This window comes from Mustela lutreola, chromosome 1 (genome assembly GCF_030435805.1).
Source record: "Mustela lutreola isolate mMusLut2 chromosome 1, mMusLut2.pri, whole genome shotgun sequence".
Taxonomy (NCBI): domain Eukaryota; kingdom Metazoa; phylum Chordata; class Mammalia; order Carnivora; family Mustelidae; genus Mustela; species Mustela lutreola.
In genome coordinates this window covers 255,521,326-255,537,673 of record NC_081290.1, presented here as the reverse complement: position 1 = coordinate 255,537,673, position 16,348 = coordinate 255,521,326, and the positions used below count along the sequence as shown (strand labels likewise).

At 37.7% G+C, this 16,348-nt stretch overlaps 1 protein-coding gene across 1 annotated transcript in view; it reads left to right on the top strand.

Annotated features, from left to right (window-relative positions):
* LGR4 (leucine rich repeat containing G protein-coupled receptor 4) overlaps window positions 1-16,107 on the top strand; it is a 100,517-nt gene extending 84,410 nt beyond the window's left edge. The window contains exons 7-18 of the mRNA XM_059138599.1: window positions 418-486; window positions 1,615-1,686; window positions 1,869-1,940; window positions 2,544-2,612; window positions 4,098-4,169; window positions 5,261-5,326; window positions 6,275-6,346; window positions 8,039-8,110; window positions 8,422-8,547; window positions 9,585-9,700; window positions 9,953-10,036; window positions 12,897-16,107. Of these exons, the coding sequence (XP_058994582.1) occupies window positions 418-486; window positions 1,615-1,686; window positions 1,869-1,940; window positions 2,544-2,612; window positions 4,098-4,169; window positions 5,261-5,326; window positions 6,275-6,346; window positions 8,039-8,110; window positions 8,422-8,547; window positions 9,585-9,700; window positions 9,953-10,036; window positions 12,897-14,173 (2,167 nt within the window). The 3' untranslated portion in view covers window positions 14,174-16,107. The remainder of the gene's footprint in view (window positions 1-417; window positions 487-1,614; window positions 1,687-1,868; window positions 1,941-2,543; window positions 2,613-4,097; window positions 4,170-5,260; window positions 5,327-6,274; window positions 6,347-8,038; window positions 8,111-8,421; window positions 8,548-9,584; window positions 9,701-9,952; window positions 10,037-12,896) is intronic.
* Window positions 16,108-16,348: the final 241 nt, after the last annotated feature.

Sequence of the window (16,348 nt, the reverse complement as noted above, 5' to 3'; positions counted from 1 at the left end):
TGCCCACATGCCAGAATTTCAGGAAGTCACTCCAAACCCCAAATGGAAACCTTGGTTTCAGGCTATTGTCATTTAGAAATGGATATTCCATAAACTCCATTTTATGGTGAATTTCCTGAGAAATGTCATTCAAATGATTTATTTAATGTACCAATAAAATGTGATTCAGAATTCCTTGACCTTGTAAAATGAACTTAAAACCAACATAGATGAATTACGATTCTTTTTTTTTTTTTCTGTTCAGTATTCTAAGAAAAGGTGTAAGAAACTACAGGGTTTTAAATGGCACTATGGTTGGTGAGCAGAGATCACCATCCAGAGGATGTGATTTTTAAGGAATGCATTTGTACCAAAATGCCTTATAAATTGTACTACTCTTCAGTGTCCTTACATGCTTCTCCTATTTTTTTTTTCTAGGGACTTGAATTATAATAATTTGGGGGAATTTCCTCAGGCTATTAAAGCCCTTCCTAGCCTAAAAGAGCTGTGAGTATTGTTTTGCTCTCTCTACGCCTTAGTATCCTTCGAACTCACCACTTAATGTTCCAACAGTGAGATTTGAAAACCTCTTTGCTCCATTAGATATATCACAATACACAGACACACATATGATCACACAGACTGGATTATGTTAGTTAGTGCAGACAGTTTTGAGCCTGGATTTCTGTGCTGGGCTCCATACTGCTGAAACAAGAGCAGTAATGTATGGTCCTTGCCAGTTAGAAGCTTGGAGTCTTAGTGGCACTGGGGAGGCTAACCATGTAATACAGAGAACAGTTGCTATGTAGAAATAAGTGCTAAATGAAGAGGGTAAATGAAGCATCCCAGAAAAAAGATTTCATTGAGAATTGGGGTCATTGGAAAAGGTAGCACTGAAGAGAAAGAATATGACTGGAGTTAAAATGGTAGGGGGGTGTGTGTGTGTGTGTGTGTGTGAATTTATTCAGATCCTTTATTCAGTAAGGATCTGTTTATTTGAAAGAGAGAATGAGTGCACGAATTGGGGGAGGGGCAGAGGGAGAGAGAATCTCAGGCTGACCCCACGCCCAGCATAGAGCCTGATGTGGGCCTCGCTCTCACAACCCTGAGATCATGACCTGAGCCACCCAGGCCCACAACCCTGAAACTATTTAACCAGCTGAGCCACCCAGGAACCCAAAAGAGTTAAGGGGGCATTTTAGATGTTGGCTTTGTCAAGGGCAGAGATAGGAATGTACATGGCATCGCGGGGCTTGTGTATGGTCATCTGTTGACAGCAAATACTCTGACACACATTGCTTAAGGACTAAATGTAAGGTGACAGAGGAATATGGACGTTAAAACACCTTATGATTCTCACTCATGGTCTAAAGTTCTTTGTTGAGAAAGCAACAACTCAGCGTGTATGAGAGACCTGAGCGATACCAGCGTAAGCGTGGGTTTAAGAGGAATTAGGAAATGGTCCTGGAAAGGATGAGATGGAATTGAAACTTTAGTTTCCTCATACTTTTGGAATTAACATATAGTTGTTATCAGTTGTGTTTCACATAATACTGAACAGGGCTAGATATTCAGGTTTTAACTTATTTCACAAGGGGACATGTGTTTCAAAATATTTTTCTCCTCCTTTTTTAGGTTATTTCATAGTAATTCTATTTCTGTTATCCCTGATGGAGCATTTGATGGTAATCCACTCTTAAGAACTATGTAAGTAGTTTTGAAGGTTTGTTTTAATATAGAATCATGTAAAACATGTCTGTATGATGCCAGGCATCTCAATGAAGAATGAAAATTCAGGCTTTTAGATGTATGGACTTTGTGAAGATAGATGCAGTGTTGGATGGCTTGTGAACATAAGAAAACTTTACCTTTTTTGGGTATTTTTACAGACATTTGTATGATAATCCTCTGTCTTTTGTGGGGAACTCAGCATTTCACAATTTATCTGATCTGCATTCCTTGTGAGTATCGTACCAATTTTATTTTCAAATTTTTATTCTTTTTTTTTTTTTTTTTTTGTATTATACAAATTGTAAGATAACGTGAATATCTATGCAGTTGCTTTACTGGAAAACTAGAATGTATTATTGTAGCTCCAGAAGACAAAAAATCTTTCTTTTTTTTTTTTTTTTTTCTGTTGGGTGAAAGTCCAGAGGACAATTCTGAAGATTTATGATGGTTCTTATTTATGTGAACACTTGGCCTAATTAATTATCACAGTTTCAGGTGCATTCAAGAATTGAAACTGATTTTATTTTTAGGTATAGTAGTTCTGACATTTCAATTAATTAATTAATTAATTTTAAACGATTTTGTTTATTTATTTGACAGAGAGAGACAGAGCAAGAGAGGGAACACAAGCAGGGGGAGTGGGAGAGGGAGAAGCAGGCTTCCCGCCGATCAGGGAGCCCAATACGGGGCTCAATCCTGAGTTGAAGGCAGATGCTTAATGACTGAGCCACCCAGGCACCCAGTGATTTTAAACTGTTCAAAAAATAAATCAAAAATATTATCTATGAAAACTTTTTATTTTAAATTCTGTTTTCTCTCCCAATTTCTTGAAGAGTCATTCGAGGCGCAAGCATGGTGCAGCAGTTCCCCAATCTGACAGGAACTATCCATCTGGAAAGTCTGTGAGTGTGGCTGTTTTTGAACAGGGGTAGTGTAAATATAACATGCGGGCCGGCTCAGCAGGGTGCTGGTGCTTTTTGGCAATGGTGCTAGGTTTGTGTTGGTTCCTGTATCTCTCTTTGTGAATAGCATGCATGGAGATGTGTATTTATTAGGTTAGGGTTCAGTCAGCTCAGGTAGCAGATAGCCTGGTGCATGGATATTAGATCTGAAAAGTTCACTGAAAATATGAGCAGTAAGTAAATGCCAAATTTGAAGCGGTGCTTTTGGAACTCAGAAGTGGAGCAATTGATGTAGAGTATCAGAGAAAGCTTTAGGGAGGAGGTGTAATGTTTTCAAAACTGAATACTGTCAGGTTTCCCAGAGCCGGGGATTTTATTTAGAAAGGCAGGATTTAGTAAAATGGGGAATACTGAAAATTTCCTCAGGGGTGGCATGCAGATGATCGTGTATAGCTAGAATTGCATGTGTTTAATGGAATGTGATGTGATATGGAGAAATTTGGAAAATCATTTGGGTCACGGTTTTAAAATGGCAGCCATCGAACATGGAACATTTGGTTATGGCAGTTCTTCCCAGTGGATGGTCTGTGAATGGGATACATATGGATCTGAGCTTTTGCTGACCTGAGCCCTCCAGAAAGCCAGAAAGAACCTGAGCTGGTTAAGGGTCTCCAGCCACAGGGAACCTTTTCAGAGTAGGTCACATAAATGTTATGATTTTCACATGTGCCAAGATGTAAGGAAAAAGTGTTCTGGAAGCACTGGGCTCAGAAGTTTAAACTTGACTATTAAGGTGGTTTTGATGTGTCGAGTACATGGCAGCAGGTGATGTTAGGGCAAGAGAGACGAGATGGGAAGAACCACAAGGAGGTCCTAGGAATAATCCACTTGCTAAGTGGACACCTTTAACACCGCTGACGTTCCTCTGAGTGGCCTGAGGCTCTCTGCCTCATTCCATGTGTGATCTGCATAATAGCAGTAAAAATGAAGAGAGAATCAGATGCTGGACACACCACAAAGGAAGAAAGCACAGGAATTGGTATTGACTGCAGATGGGAACGTGGAGAGGGAGGGAGGAGGAGAACATTTCAGAATGGTGAGTTAGGTTGGCTGGGTTTGGAATGCAGGATGCTGAGCTGGCTTCCCACGATTTTGGTATGAGGTGGTGTTACACGTGATTGTAGTCAGGCTGTGGCTGTGGATTAGTATTTTTCTGTTGGTCCACATGAGAAATCAGCCTCATTGTCTGGACAGTATTAACAGTTCTAACATAGTAAGGCTTTTCTGTCTTACTATGAAAATGAAATCCATAATGGAGGGCTTAATCCATTTCCCCACATACCTGACTTTAGGGAATAAGTAGGCAGTGGAATACACAGGCTTTAGTTCATAGGCAAATATCTGTTTCTTCTTCTATGTGAGAATAGCATTTTATTTACCCTCTCAACTTGAAACATTTCTTAGATGAACAATGTTTTTCCACAGGACCTTGACAGGCACAAAGATAAGCAGCATATCCAGTAACTTGTGCCAAGAACAAAGGATGCTTCGGACTTTGTAAGTTGGGTCCCTCTTCCCTTCTCATACTTTTTCTTTTATGTGCTTCACCTATATTGTTTTATTTTTGATAAGCTATTTACATTAGCTGATTTTAGGGTAGAATTGTGTCTTATTTGTTCCCTTTATGGAAATGAGCAGGTGTTTTCGTGACCCCAGTGTAGGTAACATTTATTTCAATTTGGCTTTAGAGTGATATGTATGTCACACATCTTGGGACTTTTGCTTTGAAAAAAGTAAAACCAGACTAGGCTCTTCCTTGGTATTTTTCCTGACTGGACTCCCTTGTCCTTATCCTAGAAGCCCTAGAAGTGTCAGCTTTCTACGTCTTTCTCTTTCATCCATAACCTAAGCAGAGCCCAAATCTTTCTTGGGTCAGGAACCAGCTAAGCATGGAGCTTTCCAAAAACTTTAAACTATCTGGAAATTAAAAGTAAATAAAGGGTATAAAAATGTCACAAGAACAAATAATTAAGTTTCTAAGCTGTTAATAAGTATTCAGTGGAGAGCAATAGTAACAAAATAAGTGACTGATTGATAAAGCAAGCCATTAAATGTTGTGGAGTATCAAGCACAGTGATCACTACTGAGGAAACACTGCAGTGGAATTAACTGAGAGTTATTGAGTCCCTGTACATGATTTAAGACAATTTTTTTGAAAATGTGAGCTATGCATACCACCTCTCACAGCTTTATAATTAAATAACAGAGAAATTGTTTATGATATTATAAAAATATAAAAAATAATCTACCACTTACACATAATTTTATATTTTACATATTTTTGTATATTTAACTTTATATGCTTCATGTTTTTAATAATTTTACTTAAAAATTGAAAAAGAAATAAATGTTTTTAATATATTTTATATTGTCTGTACTCGATATTATGTATTTGAAATTTGCAAATCATAAGCCCAGTATATCACTGGGGTACTCTAGAAGCTTGTAAGTCTTAGAAAAAAATAGTTGTTTTCTTCAGCTCTCTATTATAGATCTTGGAGCTGCTTTCAGTACTTCTGAGTATAGCTTCTTTTAACTTAGTTTTCTGATAACATAGAAATTAATTTGTTAATTTTTGTTGCTTTAAGGGACTTGTCTTACAACAATATAAAAGACCTTCCAAGCTTTAATGGTTGCCATGCTCTGGAAGAAATGTAAGTTGGTCTTTGACTTACTCTTTTTGCTGTGGTTTATTGTTGATTCACTGAATATGTCCTATTTTAAGTAATGGCTTTAATGTTTAAAAAATTAGAAATGTTAGAGAAATAGATGTGTATAATCAGGTGTTCCTGTCAAATTGTACTAGCTATGGTCATGCAACCAGCATTTCTTAGGTATTTATCAGGCAGTCTGGGAGATGTTATAGGGGGAAGCCTGTGTACACAAAAAGCAAACAAACAAAAACTGTTCCTGGATATTGAGGGAAATCAAACATGCATACCTACTGTGTATCTATAAGCTCTGGTGGCAGTTGGTTGGGAGAAGGGAGAGGAAGGCATTAATTCTCCCGTTTCTGATCCCTTTCTTCTAGCTTTCTACCTGCAGTACCTGGTATGGTTATGTTGTCCTGGATCCTTTTTTACCATATTGTCTTCCTGCTCTCCTAAGTGGGGTTGTTAAGGAATTTAGATAGTATACATTAATTCCCAGTATAATTTGGGAGGGGAATACCAATTAATCTAACTCTGTGATATTACAGAGGAGGAAATGGCAGTTCTTTTTACTTTCAGCAAGATCAATCATTGTTACTTATGAATGAGTATTTTTTTTTTTTTAAAGATTTTATTTATTTTATTTGACAGAGAGAGATCACAAGTAGGCAGAGAGGCAGGCAGAGACAGAGGGGGAAGCAGGCTCCCTGCTGAGCAGAGAGCCCGATGCGGGGCTCGATCCCAGGACTCTGAGATCATGACCTGAGCCGAAGGCAGCGGCTTAATCCACTGAGCCACCCAGGCGCCCCTGAATGAGTATTTAAACTTAGGAAAAGTTGAGGAAATATTAGCTTTCAAAATCAAAAATAATTTTCTTTTTTTTTTCTTTTTTCTTTCATCACCCTTCCTCTTCCTTCTCTTCCTCCTTCTCCTCCTTCTTCTCTTTTTTAGTTCTTTGCAACGTAATCAGATCCACCAAATAAAAGAAGGTACTTTTCAAGGCCTGATATCTCTGAGGATTCTGTAAGTTTCTCTCTGATTATTAGAAACAAATACAATTTTTGTCCAGTTCCAAATTAATATATCATTACAATTCCCATGATAGATATGTTTAAAGATACAATTTATTATGTGTAAATACTGTTCCAGTTTTACCACATGGTACTTTATCAATACTCCACTCTCAGTATTTTTTTTTAACCTTAGCTTTTTAGTTAGTATTTTTTACCTTTTACCTTAGCTGATTTATGATATCGTATGTTAGTAAGTGATAAAGCATAACACATATAACCTGCGAGATGGAGCTTGCTTGTTTTCTTGTCATGCTAATGAGGTTTGCCTCTCCATTAGGGCAGGGTTAGGCTAGGCAAACTATAGGCTATGGGCCAGGTCCAGCCTGCCTCCGATTCTTGTAAATTAGGTTTTACTAGAACACAACCATGCCCTTTTGAGTAAGTGTTGTCTAAAGCTGCTTTCACCATATTATGGCAGAGTTGAGTAGTGGGAAGTAGAGACCATATGACCTATAGGTGAGAATATTTACTATCTGGCCCTCTACAGAAAAAATGTGCTGACCCTTATGCTGTGGTATGTATTGTCACAAATATAGCTAATATGCAGCAGAAGTACTCATTAGAAAAAATGTATTTGCATTTGAGTGTGTATTTGTGCCAAATATTCACTTAAGCACTTGGGGATAGAGAGGTGGCTAAGACAGGCCTTGTCCCCACCTTCACAGAACTTTAATGCAGAAAACACAATATGCTAAAATAGTGACCACTTTTAAAATACACAGCAAATTTAAAAAATTGAAGGTGAAGTGAAATTACATATATTGAATACTGTCTTCCAGTAGATCCCCAGTAAGACAATGAAAATGTTTTCTACTGGAAGGTACTTCATTGGAGGTTGGGATCTTTCCCTGTGCCTGACAGGCTTACTGTGCATGGGTCTGGGCAGTAGCGAGGAAGGGGACTGGCTCCTAGCTGCCATCACTTCTTAGAGCACTGATAAGCTACAACAATGAAAAGCTGGCCTTTTCATGATTTGGAACCAAGTTCGTCCAGTTGTGCTGTGATCCAGGGGATGGGTAATGGAATGAATTTATCCACCCTTTAAATTTCCATTAATGCTCCATTTAAGGGTGGTTACAGATTATTTCTCCGTTTTTATTAAATCTGCAAGATCAGAATTTCTCAGGGTGTGTTTCTGAATGTAGTACAGCTTTGGTGTTGATAGGATTTTTATTTCCTGCTCGGGAAAGAATGATATCTGAAGCCTTCTGGAATGCTCTTGTTTACATATTGATTATTTGTCTTCCCTCAGGGCCTTATCACTGACCTTTGAGAAAGCAAATACTATGAAACCTGTTTTCATTTTCAGCTTTGTCAGGAGCTGAGTTTTTCCTCACCTACTTAATAGTACCAAAGGTTATATCATATCATTCGTATTTTTGAACTGCTACCAGAAGGATAAGGTGGAGAAAATTCACAACTGTTTTGAAACAGATGCCAACTAGAATTACTGCTCCATGGAACCCATTCCAAGAAACAGATTTTTGTGAAGGGGAGGGGTTCAACATAAACATAAAGTTGTTGGTCAAGATTAATATCTTATCAGGGATACTGTGACTACCTCAGATTCCATAGTGTGGTCAAAGTAACTGCAATTTGAATTTATTTGAAAAGATTAACAATGCTACTCTTGTAATTGCAGAGATCTGAGTAGAAACTTGATCCATGAAATTCACAACAGAGCTTTTGCAAAGCTTGGGTCAATAACTAACCTGTAAGTTGATTATTTTATGCAGTAATATCTTGAAAGAAATGAACCATCTACAGAAACTTGTGTTTTAGCATTGTCCTATGGAAATATTTCTCTGTTCAGTTGTTCCCCTGTGTAAATGCTAAGCTGCATTCATATTGAAATGGTTTCTTAGATGGCAAGAAGCATGCCAGATCTATTGTTTTACTACACCTTAACTTCCTTGTACAACTTTAATATTTGTGATGTTTACACATGTATAACATATAAACATATACATGTTTTTGTGTAACTTGTATCCTAGGAGTTAATTTGAAGTCTCATTCATATTTCAGAGATATAAGTTTCAATGAATTAACTTCATTTCCTACGGAAGGCCTGAATGGGCTAAATCAACTGAAACTTGTTGGCAACTTCAAGCTGAAAGAAGCATTAGCAGCAAAGGATTTTGTTAATCTCAGGTGTGTTTTTACTTATTTTTCTTTTTTGTTGAAGTTGTGGTGGCCCTCTAAATTATAGAGTATACTAGTTTTTTTGCTGTGGTTCCCAGATTCTCTGGGAGGTTATAATTTAAGAGTATTTTCTACCTCGGTCCTCACAAATTTGGTAAAAAATAGAACATGAGCATTATTCTGTAGTTTTTGAGAACATGAATTTGAGTCCTGGAGACTGCCAGAGAGAGAACATAGCTGTTCATCAGACTGGTTTTTCATATAGCAGATTTGTCATTAGCAATGTGGCAGGAGCCCATAAGTGTGAACCTACAGAAAATTGGCACAGTGCTCTAATATGTTTATAAAGTATTTGATACCATAGAGATAGGGTAGGGGATAGTACCATGGGAGAAGAGAATAAATATGTTTACTATAGTTATATGAACAAAGTACATTCATTTAGTGGTAGAAAGTCACAAAGGATCTGTGACATTGATTTTTAAATCAAACTGCCAGTATCATATGATAAATTAGGCATGGTTAATTCATGTATAAAAGGAGTCTGATTAGACTTCACTTTAAATTGCAGCATTACTGCTAAATTTTAAATATGGTTTGTTTTAAATTGAGTTTTTAAAAGCATATCTTTTTTTTTTTTTAAGATTTTATTTATTTATTTGACAGACAGAGATCACAAGTAGGCAGAGAGGTAGGCAGAGAGAGAGGAGGAAGCAGGCTCCCTGCTGAGCAGAGAGCCCGATGTGGGACTCGATCCCAGGACCCTGAGATCATGACCCGAGCCGAAGGCAGCGGCTCAACCCACTGAGCCACCCAGGCGCCCCTTAAAAGCATATCTTATATGAAAAGAGAAAGTCATGGTGACATCTGATAGGTGACATCCTCACCAATGAGGAAATGGAGGCCCAGAGAGGCTAATGACCAGCTTTTAAAGCATGTGACAGTCAGATCTTTCTCTGGGGCTCTTAAAGATTGAAGTACTTTTTACAGAACAAAAGCATGTCTGTGAAGTTGTTATTCAACGTAGATTTTACCATCTTTTCCAGGTCTTTATCAGTACCATATGCTTATCAGTGCTGTGCATTTTGGGGCTGTGACTCGTATGCACATTCAAACACGGAAGATACCAGCCTCCAAGACCACAGTGTGGCAAAGGATAAAGGCAAGTGCATATACTTCTAAAAATAGAACACTCTTTATGGCATTAATTCAAGTCTCTGTTCTTGTAATCATTTGTGAAGGATAAATATGAAATATGTGAGAAAATGGCATTTTCTGTGTTACTAGCATCTTTGTTATGAAGCTTCATGCCAGCTGAATTTACATCATGCATGACAGAGAAGATTGCAGAAGAGTTTGGTTCTTTTCAACTGCGCAAAGCTTGAATTAAACACAGTTTATGTTATATATTCAGGTCCCACTGATGGAGCAGGTGTCACTAGCAGTGTGGAGAATGAAGAACATAGTCAAATAATTATCCACTGCACACCCTCCACAGGTATGCCCAACACATTTTGCTGCAGTTTCTTGCTTTAAATGAACTTTAGGCAAATATATCTGAAATGTGTGGGGAAACGTGTGATTTTTTTTTTATAACAGGACCGGGACTAGATGATGTCATAAGGCCTTATGCCTCAAAGTGTGGTCCGTGTACCAGAAGTTTAGGCATCTCTTACAGAATCTCAGTCCCAGACTCATTGACTCAGGATCAGTGTTAACAAGCTCCCCAGACAGTTATGTGCATTCAAAATTGAGAGGCAAAATTGAGGGCTTCATTAACTCTAGGACTAGTTCTAGAAGTTACTGATCTGCAAGGATTTTTAGTGTTACTCCCCTCCCCCCTTTTTTAATTCAACCTTCCTTTTCCTTTTCATTCTACTTTATTTCATTGAATTTTAGTAGACTTGGGAAAGTTACTAAAATGAGACCATATATTTAGTTCTGACATACTGTTGGATTAGATTTCATCTATGAGGGAAGATGGATTTGGAATTTTACTGTAAAAGAAAAAAATTGGCTAACTTCTGTGCTATGAAATTGATTTTTTAAAAAGATTTTATTTATTAGAGAATGAGAAAGCACAAATGGGGAGCAGCAGAGGCAGAGGGAGAAGCCAACTCCCCACTGAGGAGGGAGCCTGATGTGGGGCTCAGTCTCAGGACCCTGAGATCATGACCTGAGCCAAAAGGCAGCTGCTTAACTGCCTAAGCCACCCAGGTGCCCCCCACTTGTTTTTTTTAAAGATTTGTTTATTTATTCATTTGAGAATGAGCACAAGCGGTAGGGGTGCAGGCTGAGCCAGAGGGAGAAGGAGAAGCAGACTCCCTACTAAGCAGGGAGCCCATCATGGGGCTCAATCCCAGGACCCCGGAATCATGACCTGAGCTGAAGGCAGACGCTTAACAGACTGAGCCGCCCATGTGCCCCAATCGTGAGCTTTTTAAGGGGCTGTGTTTACATTCTTTTACTGCTTAGTACAGTGCCTATGTAGAGAATGAGCTGAACGTGACCAGATGAGTGAATGGAATTGGCAAAGAATCATTTCACCTTAAACAATGTATGTTGTCTAGTTTCCAAATAAATCACTGGAAGGTAATGGGGTCCAGCTTGCTCACTGCCCTTCCTGGGGTCCTTGTGCTGGAGGATGTACCTAAAGAACTGACAACCCAGTGAGAAGGGAACAGCTTTATTAAAGGGGAGACTAGACCAGAACCAGCAGGGATTCTATGTCCTCCACACTGAATTTAAACCTTAATCAGCCAGGAGGAACATTAGTCGTTGGTCTGAGCTCCTCTCCCCAGGCTGCAGGAAAGATACACTGTAGACCTGACTCCCCCCTCAGTTGTAGTAACACACAGACACCCAGGTGTTCACTCCGAAGCAGGAAGTAGTGGAGAGTGGAGTCCTTGTGTTAAAACTGGAGGAGGCTGGGTGGAGCCTCCTTGCCAGGATTTTGAGGGAAAGTACCTCCACCTACCAAACACTTCCCAAAGGGTGAACTGTTCTCTCAGGTCAGATGAGCTACTACTCCCTCCCTCTTCCTTGAAAGGAGGATGAGTTCAGATACAGAGATAAACGTGAAAGCTTTCTTTTAATACTCCCTGAGGGTGGGGGGGAATGAAAATAGTTAATTACTTAATTAAAAGAATTTTAAAACTTGTGATATTTGGGATATTATATAAGACATAAATGTTGCAGAGATGGCTTGTTAGGTCTATGAATGTCTCAGTGATTTAAAGTGCTTTATGGAATGTATCAAACTTCATGACAGTTCAGAAGGATAAATCAGAACGTGTGTTTTAGGCAACTCTAATAACAGTTTTCTTGTGCTCTATAAACAGCATTTCATTTTTCTTTACTAATTTTAAAATAAAATAGTTGTCATTTGTGACATAACTAGCCTGTCAAAGCCCCTTACTAGAACATACAATTTAGTTACGAAATTAGTTGTTGCAATCCTAGTGTAAGTTTCACAGGATTTTATTGGATATGGCTTTGTATGTATTTAACATCCATGTGTTTTTGCTCTCCCTTCACTATCTTATTGAATAACCTTTGTCAGGTCAATCGAACATTTTGACATCTCAATTTCTCTAGATGAAAAGTGCGTATAATTATACCTATCTTAACCTTCTTCATCAGGTTGCCCTTGAAAGCCATAATGTGGGAAAAAATAGATGTATACATGCATATATGTACATATATAATTTTCAAAAGCTGTATTAGGACTAGGAAAGAGGAAGAAAAGGACCTCTTATTTATTGAAGGCCAGCTATGTACCTAGTAACCTGCTTAGGTATCTCATGTATATAATTTTACTTAAGGTACACCATGCTATGAAATAGGCATTAATATCCACAGGCGAGAAAATGAAATTGATATGGGTTTAAGCTGCTTTTTCAAAAAAGAACGGCAAGTCATGAACCCTAAATTAAAACCATAATTTATCTCATTCCGAGCCTTCAGTATATCAAGTACTTTCATGTATGAGACACTGTAATTAATATATATATGTGTGTGTGTGTGTGTGTATATACATATACATATATACACACACACACACACACACACACATATCCATATCCATATCTATATCTGTATCTATCTATCTATATATCACTCACTGTTTGGGTTTACTAGATATTTAATAAAAGGAATTGAAGTGTGTTGTTTTTAAAATAGCCTAGTCCAATGTCTAAAATAGCTAAGAAATAGAAATCTTTTCAATTTGGTTCAATTCAATTTTGGTACCAGATTTAATTATTCTAGATTAACCTTCTTTAGCTTTTCTCTAAATCCATAGCATATGAGAATAGGGTGTTTTCTAAATTGCCTTTTATTTCTCTCTCTTGTTTTAGGTGCTTTTAAGCCCTGCGAATATTTACTGGGAAGCTGGATGATCCGTCTTACTGTGTGGTTCATTTTCTTGGTTGCTTTGTTTTTCAACCTGCTTGTCATTTTAACAACATTCGCATCTTGTTCACCGGTGCCTTCCTCCAAATTGTTCATAGGCCTGATTTCTGTATCCAACTTATTCATGGGAGCTTATACTGGCATCTTAACTTTTCTGGATGCTGTGTCCTGGGGCAGATTTGCTGAATTTGGCATTTGGTGGGAGATTGGCAGTGGGTGCAGAATAGCTGGGTTTCTTGCTATTTTCTCCTCAGAAAGTGCCATATTTTTATTAATGTTGGCAGCTGTCGAAAGAAGCTTATCTGCAAAAGATATAATGAAAAATGGGAAAAGCAATCATCTCAAACAGTTCCGGATTGCTGCCCTTTTTGCTTTTCTGGGAGCGGCAGTGGCAGGCTGTTTTCCACTTTTCCATAGAGGGGAATATTCTGCATCACCCCTTTGTTTGCCATTCCCCACAGGAGAAACGCCATCGTTAGGATTTACTGTAACCTTAGTGTTATTAAACTCATTAGCATTCTTATTAATGGCCATTATCTACACCAAACTTTACTGCAACTTGGAAAAAGAGGACCTTTCAGAGAACTCACATTCTAGCATGATAAAGCATGTCGCGTGGCTCATCTTCACCAATTGCATCTTTTTCTGTCCTGTTGCATTTTTCTCATTTGCGCCACTGATCACTGCAATCTCCATCAGCCCTGAAATAATGAAGTCTGTTACTCTGATATTTTTCCCATTGCCGGCATGCCTGAATCCGGTCCTATATGTTTTCTTCAACCCAAAGTTTAAAGAAGACTGGAAGTTACTGAAGCGACACATTACCAAGAAAAGCGGATCGGTTTCAGTGTCCATCAGTAGCCAAGCCGGCTGTGTAGAACAGGATTTCTTCTATGACTGTGGCATGTACTCACATTTGCAGGGTAACCTGACTGTGTATGACTGCTGTGAATCCTTTCTTTTGACAAAGCCAGTGTCATGCAAACACTTAATAAAATCACACAGCTGTCCTGCATTGGCAGTGGGTTCTTGCCAAAGACCGGACAGCTATTGGTCTGACTGTGGCACACAATCGGCCCACTCTGATTATGCAGATGAAGAAGATTCCTTTGTCTCCGACAGCTCTGACCAGGTGCAGGCCTGTGGACGAGCCTGCTTCTATCAGAGTCGAGGATTCCCTTTGGTGCGCTATGCTTACAATCTACCAAGAGTTAAAGACTGAATTGACATGTTTGTAACTTTCCCCCATCAACCAAAATCACAGCATTTATAGACTGAACACTAGTCTGCTCTTTCATCTGGGAAGCACTTCTGTGATCACTGCCTGGTGTGTTACTTAGAAGGAGGAGAAGGTGGCAGTTTATTTCTTAAACCAGACATTTTCAGAGAACAAGTGCCTAAACTGTCAATTGATAAAAAATGCAATGTCCAAGCAATGTGTGGTCTATTTGGAAAAAATTTATAACTTGAAAAAGATTTTATGTATATCATAGCAATATAACGTTAGGTTTTCTTGATCCATAAGAAGCAAATTTAAACCTGTTTCAGAATTAAGCACAAGATGAAGAACAGCTGTTAATATTTTTTTAAGAATATTTGAAAATGTGATTTTATGTAACTAAGAAAAAGTCTTGCTAATTTTACCTAATGTTGCATCATTAATCTCAGGACAACTTACTGCAGGGCCAAAAAAGGGATTGTCTCCCAGGTAGAACTGTGAGAGTAGAAGAGTAGGCATTATCACCCAATTGCATTTTCGGGTCCCATCTTTGACATAATAGCATCATAAATTTTGTTTAAGTGACTTATAAATCTAAAACCTGAAGATGTTTTTAAAACAATATTAACAACTGTTAGATTTTAAAAGAATAGCTGAACATTTGTTTTCAGACATTACGCATCTCTTTGGTGCAATCACAGTGATTTTTTCCTCAATGTCTTGTGACCACACTAGGAAGAAGTAAAGGACTAATGGTTGTGTGGGTTTGGTAGATTTGGATAAACTACTAGCTAATATGGGGTTTGAATAGCATCTGAGGGATTTGATGGCTCCATGGAATGTTCTCATTCATAAACAGTTCTTTAATAACATTGGCTGTACCAACATTATCCAATTTTGTTGGTATGTTATCTATGGATAGTTTAAATTATACAGAAGATAAACTGGTAAATTATTGTGTCAAGGTGGAAGAAATCGGGAGTAATTATTGACACAAAGCACTTATCAGGGTTTCTTAGTGAGCCAGATTCTCCTAAACCTGTGCTGTTATCTGGTAGCTTCCATACATTTCCCCCTTACTGTGATTTAAACACAAAAGAGCCTATGCAACAGTTCAGAAATTGTGTTCTTGTGAGACAAAACAAATGTGTTGTCAAAGAAAAAGAAAAAGGAATAAAGCTTAGGCCTATGTCTTTAACAATTCAAAATTTTACTTGATTCTTATCTATGGACTTTTGACATGTCACTATGTGGAGTCTTAAAAGTTATAAATGTTCAGTGTGTTTTTTGAACAATATGCTAAATCAATAGCAAACCCACTGCCATATTAGTTATTCAGGATATACTAAAAAACATTAAGCTAGATTACAGTTTAATAATTAAACTGTATATACTGTGCATATAATGAATTTTTATCTTATGTAAATTATTTTTAGAACACAAGTTGGGAAATGTGGCTTCTGTTCATTTTGTTTAATTAAAGCTACCTCCTAAACTATAGTGGCTGCCAGTAGCAGGATGTTAAATTGTGGTTTATATACTTTTTTGCATTGTAAATAGTCTTGGTTGTACATTGTCAGTGTAATAAAAACAGAATCTTTGTATATCAAAATCATGTAGTTTGTATAAAATGCGGGAGGGATTTATTTACAGTGTGTTGTAATTTTGTAGGGCCAACTATTCACAAGTTTTTAAAGTTGCTATCATGTTTGTATATTTACACATCTGATAATATTAAATCATAACTTGGTAAAAATATGTAGCTAAAAGGTTTTTTTCCTCCGAAATTTAAGTCACTGAAAACTTTGCATTCATTTAAAATATAGACTAGCAGGTATATAAAATGTGTGGTAAATCATGCATTTACCACATTTCTTTCTAGTGGGAGATACACTGTTGTAAGCTGTGTTTTGAATTATTAAAGTTCTAGAAATCTAGCAATCTATTTTGCCTTAATTTGTAACTAGGTATGTTAATGAATTTGCTTAATGTTAAAGTAGGCAAATTAAACTATTTTTTTAAAACATAGAATGTATTATTTGTTTCAGGGGTACAGGTCTGTGATTCATCAGTCTTAACAATTCACAGCACTCACCATAGCACATACCCTCCCCAATGTCCATCACCCAGCCACCCCATCGCTTCCACCCCCTCCCCTCTAGCAATCCTCAATTTGTT